This window comes from Enhydra lutris, unplaced genomic scaffold (genome assembly GCF_002288905.1).
Source record: "Enhydra lutris kenyoni isolate GAN:26980312 unplaced genomic scaffold, ASM228890v2 scaffoldscaffold13, whole genome shotgun sequence".
Taxonomy (NCBI): domain Eukaryota; kingdom Metazoa; phylum Chordata; class Mammalia; order Carnivora; family Mustelidae; genus Enhydra; species Enhydra lutris.
In genome coordinates, this window is record NW_019154097.1 from 51,623,391 (window position 1) to 51,633,456 (window position 10,066).

The 10,066-nt window shown below is 53.4% G+C and overlaps 1 protein-coding gene across 1 annotated transcript in view; it reads right to left on the reverse strand.

Annotated features, from left to right (window-relative positions):
• The window catches only part of LOC111146241 (Grid2 interacting protein), a 32,317-nt gene extending 23,053 nt beyond the window's left edge, over nt 1-9,264 (reverse strand). Inside the window, exons 1-2 of the mRNA XM_022501705.1 lie at nt 8,851-9,264; nt 853-1,007 (exon numbers count right to left, since the gene is read on the reverse strand). Coding sequence (XP_022357413.1) covers nt 853-1,007; nt 8,851-9,264 — 569 coding nt within the window. The remainder of the gene's footprint in view (nt 1-852; nt 1,008-8,850) is intronic.
• Between the last annotated feature and the right edge of the window lie 802 nt (nt 9,265-10,066).

Sequence of the window (10,066 nt, forward strand, 5' to 3'; positions counted from 1 at the left end):
AGCAAGGGGCAGGCCCCTAACTCACCCCAGGCAGCTCATGGTAGCCTCTTTCGGTGGCCTTCTGTGCTCGGCTGCAGAGCCGAGCTGCTGCGCCCGGGCTTTGGGGGGGTGGTGGCCAGCCCCATCCCTGACATTGGCCAGGCCCAGAGGGAGGGGCAGGCTGCAGGGTGAATGGCAGCAAGGGGAGGGGGCGGGCTGAGCCCAGGAAGTAGGGGGGTAGAAGTCGCAGGCCCTGGAGACAGGGTGAGAAGAGAAGGGCGCCCCCCCCTGCACCCCCCACAGGATCCCGACAGGGAAGGCATCACTCAGGCCCAGTGGGGGGCTCATCAAAGCTGCGCTGTGCCAGGCAGTGATGCCCCGGCAGGAAAGTGGGTGGGTGTGGAGGCTCCAGGTGTCAACCTACCAGGAATTTTTCTTCCTAAAGGATAAACTTACAGGGTCCAAGGCTGAGCAGAACAGAAAGTGCAGAGCTAATGGGTTCGCAGTCCTGTGCCAGCCACTCATTTGCTGTGTGACTTTTGGGCCAGCCTCTTAACCTCTCTGAGCCTGTTTGCCTCCGAGAAATGGGGATAATAATAGCACTGGGATGATTCAGCTGGAGAGGGTTCCCCTAGGCCCCTGGCGAGGTCCTGGGCACACAGCTGACATCATCAAAAGGCAGAGAGCACACACTGTGTCTAGCATGAGGATGTCCTTTCTGCAGGAGGTGGGTCCTGTCTGCAGCCCGTCCCAGCCCGGCATCCAGCAGCACTTCTGTTCTCACTCACAGCAATGCTCTAGGACTGGGTCGTCGTTGGACACCTCTGAGCGAGCCACACCCTGCCTGCCCCTTCCTCCCCACAACCGAGGTACCTGAGGTTGTCCAGGAGGGGTGTGCGGGCGTCGTGGGGCAGCTCCAGGGTCAGCGCCCACACCAGGTCATCCACCCGCTGCTCGGCTGCAAACTGCTTCAGGGCGGCAAACACTTGTTCCTTGGCAGTTGGCTGGTCCCCCAGGATCTCATCCACCTGCGAGGACAGGCCTGGTGAATGACCACCGGGACCAGAGCAGAACACTGCTCGCCTCCTTCCCTTGCTTCCTCGGTTTACCTCCATGGGACACCTGACATGGGAGCCCTGTCGGGGCTCTGTGGTGACCTGTCTACCCAAATCACACTTCCAGCCTCATAGCGGACAGACAAGGTGACATGGGTAGTATCTTCATGTACATCTAAGCACACAGAGGCTGGTGTAGGTGGAGTGACCTGCCCAAGGCCACGGGGTTGATGACTCAAACTTAGAGACTGCCCTTCTACCGAGTCTTATAAGGATCAAAGGAATCAATACAAGGGCTTTACCATGTGCCAGGCACTCAGTAATTGCTAGTCACTCTTATTATAACGCTATAGTTCTTTCCACCACACTGTTCGCTGAGAGATCCCACAGAGAACATTCTGGCTCCACATAGAAGCCCTGGAGTGTGTGCCTAGCCCTGAACTTGGACTCCCTCTGTGCTCCCTCGGGATTTCTGCTTTCTTCTGCTCTGTGCACACAACCAGCTGACACCAAAATGGGTACATCTAATCAGAGGAGCCCACGCAGCCGTTGGAAAGGGGCATGCAAATGGGCGCCATGTTTCTGGAGGCAAGCTTTGGTAAGCATGTCCAGGGTCTAAAAATGTACCCATCCTCTTACCCAATGATCTAGGAACATATCCTAGAGATGTCCTGAAAGACAGGGTGGTACACATCATTTGAGTAAAGAGGCTCACCTCTGCGTTGTTGTAATACGGAGACGTTGGAAGCAATACTGATATCTAATAATATGCAATAAATAATGTCAGCACATCTATCTGGGGGATATTTGCAGTCCTGGCTATTCAGCTAAGAGAGGAAGAAACCCCAGATTCTGAGGGAGGTGGGGCCCTGACAGCTAGTGTTGTAGCCTTGGGCATTTGGAGGCTCTGGTCCAGGGTTTTGGCTCTTGAAAAAATGATGCAGAGATGCGGGGACAGCAGAGCTTGCTGAGGGTGGTGGCCGAGCCCCGCAGTGCACCCGGAGCGGACTCTTCCTGACCGGGTAATGCAGGACAGATGGGACTCCTCGTTGCTGAACCTGTCCTAGTTCTAAGGCTGGATCTTCAGCGTGGATTCTGCAAACTGTTCCTCCCACAGATCCCTTTCCTGCCTAAGTGAGCAGAGTCAATGTTTGTTGTTTGAGAGCCAAGTTCATTTGACACACTGTAGTACCGGATATTGTTGATTCTGGGGTGAGCATTTTTTCATATTCTAACATCTCCAAAATCAGTATGTGTCCTCTGCTAGTTGTCGTTCCTGTGGGTGTATATGAATGTGATCGTAGTTGTTCATGTTGTTACTTACACTGACTTATGTGCGTTGCTGGTGCTGAAATGTTCATATAAGTCCAAAGTCCTCTTCTAATAACTGCTAAATTAAGTGACAAGTAGGTGATAAGGTAGCATGTGTTATGGGTTTATTGCCAGGGGCATTCCTCTTTTTGTGATTAAAAAAATGGGAAGTCTTGCAACTGACAGTTTTCAATTTTATGCAGTGCGGTACTTTACGGCCAGGAAGAACAATGTTATAGATATTTATTGAAAACCAGGAGGTGCTGAGGCGCCTGGGTGGTTCAGTCTGTGAAGTGTCTGCCTTCAGCTCAGGTCATGATCTCAAGGTCCTGGGATGGAGCCCTGCGCTGGGCTCCACGCTCAGTGAGGAGTCTGCTCAAGAATTCTCTCCCTTTGCTCTGCCCCCTGCCCTGCTCACACTCTCTATCTAAAATAAATAAATCTTAAATAAAAAGTGAAACCGTGAAACGGAGAGTGATGGCTAAGGGTGTGGGGATACTTTTTGGTGTGAGTAGCGTGTTCTGAAATTGATCATGGTGATGGTTCCACAAATCTGTGGATTCACCCAAAACCACTGGATTGTACACTTTAAGTGAGTAGATGGTATGATACGTGAATCTATCTCAATAAAGCTGTTATAAAGTATTTATTTGTCAGAGAGATAGAGAGAGTACAGGCAGGCAGAGTGGCAGGCAGAGGCAGAGGGAGAAGCAGGCTCCCTGCGGAGCAAGGAGCCCGATGTGGGACTTGATCCCAGGATGCTGGGATCATGACCTGAGCTGAGCCACCCAGGCATCCCTAAAGCTGTTATAAAGTATGGAAAAATTGTGATAAACAGGTGAGAAAAATGGTTTACAAATGAAATACACGGTGTTATATTTTTAGACACATATGATTACATATGTGTCTATGAATTGGAAATATGTACTAAGTTTTACAGTAATTTGGTTTTTTAAAAACAAGTCAGTGGCTTCCATCTTTTCGATAGTGAGCTTATAGGACTTATATAGGCAGGAAAAGGAAGGCATGTTATCACTGTTCCTTTTTTTCCCTTAATTTTTTTAATTTATTTATTTTTAAAGATTTTATTTATTTATTTGACAGAGAGATCACAAGCAGGCAGAGAGGCAGGCAGAGAGAGAGGAGGAAGCAGGCTCCCTGCTGAGCAGAGAGCCCGATGCAGGGCTCGATCCCAGGACTCTGAGATCATGACCTGAGCCGAAGGCAGCGGCTTAACCCACTGAGCCACCCAGGCGCCCCAGTTTCCCTTTATTTTTTACTGTTGTAAAAATGCACATAACAGATAACTACCGTTGTAACATTTTAACGTGTACAATGGCATTAAGTTACATTCCACGGCATGCTGTAATCATCACCACCATCCAGCTCCAGAATATTTTCATACTCTCCCAAATGAAAGCTCTATACCCATGAAGTAATCACTCCCTACCCACCTCCCCCATTCCTGCTTCCCCAGCCCCTGGCAACCACTAATCTGTTTTCTGTCTCCATGGATTTGCTAATACTGGATACTTCTGTGAATGGAATCATACGATATGCGGCTCTGGGGTCTGAAATGGTTACATTTTGTTTAAGCAGTAGTTAAGCATCGTCTGTCTGGTCTGTCCGTACTCCACGAGAGCCTTCCCTTGATAGTCAGTGGTCTGCGGTGTGTCTGGACACCGATGCCCTGAGCTGACCCGGAAGCAGAGGTGGGGGGCTGGGCGGTGGAGTGTGTGGGTTTGCTGTGCCTCTCTGGGGGGAGGGTGGGCGCAACCTCTGCCAGAGCTAGGGCTGTTCAGCATCAGCTTCATCCCCTTCCACCCACCCCCAACGTCCGCACACAGCACCCTTCCCCACCACCCTCCACTGGCAGAGGATGAAGACCTCCCCCCTTCCTGGCCAAGGTCAACCCTCCAGTCCACAGACACCCCACTGCCCCACCCGTCCCTGCTTTCTCTTCCTCCACCTACTTATCACTTGGCTCTCAGCTCAAAGTCACCTCCTCAGGAGGCTTCCTGACCACCCTGGCCAAGCGGCCCCCATCTCTCTCTCTCATCTCCCTGTTTATTTCTCCACATCCTTGATCATGAGCCCTAGATAGCTTGTTTATACATTTGTCCACTTCCTCGCTGGCTTCTTCCCCACAGGGACACCCGCTGCGGGGGAGCAGGTCCCCGGCTTGTCGTCATCACAGCCGTCTCCCAGGGCCCTGAGACATCGCAGGTCCGCCATCAGTAATGGCGAAATACATCTATTTCAACGTCTCTACTGCCTCCTTCCCTTCAGCTTACATAAATGTCCAAGTGTCTCCCTACCTATAAATACGTGAATACATAAAGTCCTTCTTATCCTGCAACCCGAGCGTCCTGTTCATTTTCCTGGCCCAGAGGGGTCTCCACTTGCTGTTTCTATAGGACTGCCCTGATCCATTGCAGGGCGCCCCCTACTGGCGGCACTCAGTGGCCATTCTCTGGGCAAGGACCCCAGATGGTGACTTCTGGACCTTGATCCTCTGCCCACAGCATGCTCCAGAGTTTCCGATCTACATGGCCAACTCCTCCCTACACACTTGCACAAGGGGACTGAGGCCGGATTTCCAGAGGTGGTGAAAGACGCAAGGGGTTTTGGGGGCCTCATGCCTGAGTCCTAGCATGCGCACCCCACAAAGCCTGTGTTGCTGTTTCCACCTGACATGACCTGACGGGACGACCTGAGACCCAGACCCGAGGTCTTGCTCCCGCCCCGCCCCAAGCACAGGGCTTGGCCCATAGTAGGTCCTCAGTGAATGTTTATGGAGCTCAACCCAAGAGCCACAGAGGGCCGGCTGTCCTCTCACTGCATTTCCTTCAGCTCCCTGCCGGCCTCGGTTTCCCTGGCGGTGAGGAGGGCAGGCCACAGCACCAGCACCCCCTCCTCGTGCACCCACTGTGCTGAGGAAGGTTAGTGGTTTTGCAGTCAAAGTCAGCGGCAGCCTCAATTCAAAGGAGAACATGGCTGGCTGGAAAGACGTTTTATGTAAGAAGGAGGAAAAAATAGTTCCTCCCCCATGGGGCCTGTGCCACAGCACGGATTTGGTGTCAGCTCTTACCCAAATGCTCTCAACCTACATCTAGGCGCGAGGCGCCATCACGGGACGCTAATGGATTTTCTATTAACTATCAGAATCCTCAAGGAGGAAAAACTGGGGCAGGGAGAGTGCCGGTGAGAACCCGGGAGCTCACTGTCAGAAAGCCCTTGCTTGTCCGGAGGCAGTGTCTGCTGGGGATTTGCTCCCAGTTTTTGGAGGTGAGCTTAGTGAGCTCGAACCAGAACCCACCACTCCCACTCCCCCTAGCCAGCACACACACCTTGGCTGGCCTGGACAGCCAGTCACCCCCCGGCCCTGCCTTGTGGCCAGTTCTGCGGTCCACCTTGCCCTTCTGGTGGCTCTGACCGTGCCCCCGTCCAACTCTCTGGGGGTCGGATGGAGTCTGGGACAGGGCTTGGGTTCTGCAGCAGGTCATCTGGAATTATAGACTTTACTAGTTGCTGCGGTCTGAATGGTGGTACCCCACCCCCTCCATTCCTACGTTGCAAACCTGCTGTCCAAGTTGATGGTGTTAGGAGGTGGGGCCTTTGGGAGGGGATGAGGCCATGAGGGAGGGGTCCTTGTGAACGGGGTCAGTGCCCTGATGGAAGAAAGCCCAGAGAGCTCCCAGCTCCTTCCGTCCCGTGAGGACACAGGAGGTCTGCTACCCAGAAGAGAGCCCTCTCTCCACCATGTTGGCACCCTGATCTTGGGTGTCCAGCTTCCAGAGCTGTGGGAAATACATTCCTAGGGTTTCTAAGCCACCCAGTTTGGTATCCTGTTACAGCAGCTGGGAAGGACTGAGCCACTCATGCTCTACAGTATTGCTAGCTCCCCTCTGCTCCCTGGGCGCACAGAAGACGGCATTTCCCGACATCCTTTGGGAGCAGAAGGGTGCCTAGTTCTGGCCAAGGAGCACCAGCTATAGGTGCAGCACTTCGCTCCCTCTCTGAAGTCCTTTAGAGCCGATGTGCATGTTTCTGCATGCTCTTCCTCCCCTACAGAAACTCCTGAAGCTGCACATTGAGATGGGGGTGCCTGGCACGTTGAGGCCTCGTGCAGAGGTCAGCCAGCCTGGAGAGTGCCTGCACTTTTAGAGGACTTCGTGCAGATGGGGAATAAACCTGTGGGGTATGCAAAGGCACCAAGATGTGTTTGATGTTTGTTATAACAGCAGAGCCTGCTCTGGGGATAGAAAGAAAGCCGCATCTTCGGGGAGCTGGACGGTTGTGACCTAGGGAGTCCAGAGCTGGGTCGTGTGTGCATGTGTGAGCGACTTCATACACTTGGCTACAGAGGCTGGCCTGTTCTGGGGCCATGGGCTAAAAGGTTCAAGCTGGGGTCCTACCCAAACAAGGGGTCATGCCAGGGTATGTGGGGGAGGTGCAGTTCCTGAGGGGGTTCAGTTTAGAAGAGGGGAGGAGTGGACCAAGCTTGGGCACTGGAGAAGGCCAGGTGAATGGAGATCTGATACCTGGGCAGTGGGCTGGGGGTCAGTTCTCTAAGAGCAGGGCTCCCCATCTGCCCCCCAAAACTTCATGGTCATGCTCTGTCAAGAGGATGAATGAGCAGTGCCCTTTCCAAGGAGGATGAGGGAGGGTGTCTGTGAACTCAAGTGTCCCAGTCATCGAACTGAGTTTTTCTAAGATGTTGGGCTGGACTCCCCACATCTAAAGGCCCTGGAGAACAGTACATGAGGGCGGAGGGCCTGAGGAAGCTGCTGCGGTGACACCTTTCAGGGGTCCCCAGTAGGTAGGACCATACTGGTCAACCTCCTCCCTGACTGTGTTACATCCAGGTTTCTTGGATTTCCCTGGATTTGTCCAGAAAAGGGCCAGGTTTCTGCAAATCAGGCAATGCTCAGGATTCTGGCCTGAGGACAACTTCATCCTCAGATGTTATTTTCCAGCTCTGGGTCTCTACCTCTCCTGATGGCCACCCCTTGCTTCCTGAAGGTGACCCAGATCTTGGACTCCTCTTGTGGCTAAGGATGTTGGCCATTCCAGGATCTGACTCTTAGTCCTCAGGGAAGCCCTTCTTTCCACCTTCCAGGAAATGCCTCTGGAAGGTTGGGAGACTTGAACCAGGGCCTCCCGTTGCCAACCAGCCAGCCAGCAAGACTACTGTGCAAGGCAGGGCCAGATCCCCGTTTTGTGGGGGCTTGAAACAAGTGTGGCTCTTTTGGAAAACAAACAAACAAACAAACAAACAAAAAACCACACACTATGGTGCTATTGTCTGAATGTTTGTGTTCCTCCCAAATTCATATCTTAAAATCCTAAGTCCCAACAATGATGGTATTAGGAGGTGGGGCCTCTGGGAGGTACTTAGGTCATAAGGGTAGAGCCCTTATGAATGGGATTACTGCCCTTATAAAAGAGACCCCAGGGGCACCTGGGTGGCTCAGTGGGTTAAGCCTCTGCCTTCTGCTCAGGTCATGATCCCAGGGTCCTGGGATCAAGCCCCACATTGGGCTCTCTGCTCAGCGGGGAGCCTGCTTCTTCCTCTCTGTCTGCCTGCCTCTCTGCCTATTTGTGATCTCTCTCTCTCTCTGTCAAGTAGATAAATTAAAAAGAGAGAGAGAGAGAGAGAGAGAGAGAGAGAGAGAGGATGACCCCAGGGAGCTTCCTTGCTCCTTCCACCATGTGAGGACACAGTGAGAAGCCACCAGCTATGGACCAGAAAGTGGCTCTCCCCAGACACTGAATCCGCCGGCACTGAGATCCTGGACTTCTGGCCTCCGGAAATGTGAGAAATACACTGAAATAAATTCCTGTTGCTTCTAAGCCTCCCGGTCTCTGGTATGTTGTTACAGCAGCTGCAACAGACTAAGACACTCTGTTCGTAATACAGGCAATAAGAGGAATGGCCCATGGCCACACACCGTGGATGAAAGTCACAGCAAAATGTTGAGTACAAGAAGCTCAACACCAGAGAGAACGCGCAGTGTATCCAGTAATAGAAAGTTCACGAATGGGCAAAAGTCAACTATAAGGACGCAAGTCAAAATAGCAACTACTTCTTGTTGGGGTGGACAGAGAAAGGAGCATGCGGGAACTTTCTGGGGTGAAGGAATCATTCTATTTTCTACGCTCTATCATTATCTATATTCTGTCGATCTGCATTTTGATCTGGGGGTGATCACGAGGGTGAGTTCATCTGTAAAACCCAGTGAGCTGTCCACTTAATGTACTTTCCTGTACACCTGTGTACCTCAGTAAAAGAGAAGAGCCACCCCCACAAAACCACCACACAGAACCACAAAATTAGGTACAGGGCCTTGAAGCTCGCACGTGGTTATATTTCTGGTAAATATGTCCCTAGAAGTATCCTCAGCTCCAAGCCTGCTTCAGGCCCCGGAAGGGCCTACCCGCCACTGCAGGGGGAACCCAGCCAACCGCGTTCCCCAGGGTCCCCCCTCGCCCGGAGTCCTACCTTGCGGCTGAACTCCTGGGCCTTGCGCCTGCGCTCCCGGTGCACCGCCTCCGGGCGCCTCCGGCGGGCTAGGCGCAGCAGCTCGCGGCCCAGGGAGAGGCCTCGGCCGGGGCGCGGGGGCCGCAGGGCTGGGGTCGGGGACGCATGGCCAGATCCGGCGCCTGGGTCCCCCTCGGGCCCGGGGAGCACGCCGAGGCTGGGCGGCACTCGCGGGCAGCGCCGGGCCAGGCGCACAAGGCGCTCACGGCTCAGGCCACCCACGGCCAGCCCCTCCACCTCCAGGATCTGGTCCCCGGGCCGCAGACCCCCGGCGTGTGCGCTGCTCCCTTCTGTCACCTCCAGGACGAAGCAGGGGCCCGAGCCGCCCAGCCGGAAGCCGAAGTCTTCGGGCCAGCCCTGGTTGGTGGCCGGCATGGCGGCGCTGGAGGTACGGCTGGAGAGGGAGAGAGACCCAAGGGCAGATTCACGACCTGCCGCAGGCTGCTTAGAGACCCAGGAGATGGGCCAGGCTGGGTCAATGCTTCTCTCTGCCTCTGAGTGGAGGATTAGTTCTTAAGATAATGTCTCAGCTCCCGCATCCAGCTGTGCCTGAAATTCACCAACTTCCACCTGACAAAACGACCTCCCAGTGACAGGAGCTCACAAATTCCCACTAACTTTGGCAAATATTTGCCTTTTGAATTGTATGACTCTCCTTTTTGACTTCCTTGGGGGAAGCATGGTAGGGCTGACTTGGAGGTCTCTGGGCTTCTGGGTCTAGGGGAGGGGGTGCCTCTGGCTTCCAAAAGAGGCCAGAGTGTGTGGGTTGGTGAGGTGGGCCCAAGACAAACGTGAACATTAATAACGGGAGACCTCACTAAAACAGAGTCAGGAGGCCAGAAGGGGGAGCCATACCACTCCTCAATTATAGGAAGGATTCTCTGTTACAAAGCCCAACAGAAGAATGATGAGACAGAAACGAATCTTCGATTTCAAGGCCAACAGGAAAAGACATGCATTGTCTCTCCTACAGAAAAGGAGCATCCCTGCAACTCAGCCAATGAGCAACAGTGATCACTGCCATCTCTTGCTTCTCTCCAGTGGACTTCTGTTCAAGATCACCCCTCCCAGCTTCCTTGTTCTTCTCTGTGAAGTTCCTCTCCTTTGTTTGTTCAACTCGCCTATGGTTTTTGCCATAGCTTGCTTGTCCTGGATTGCTACTCCCTGCCATTCCTGA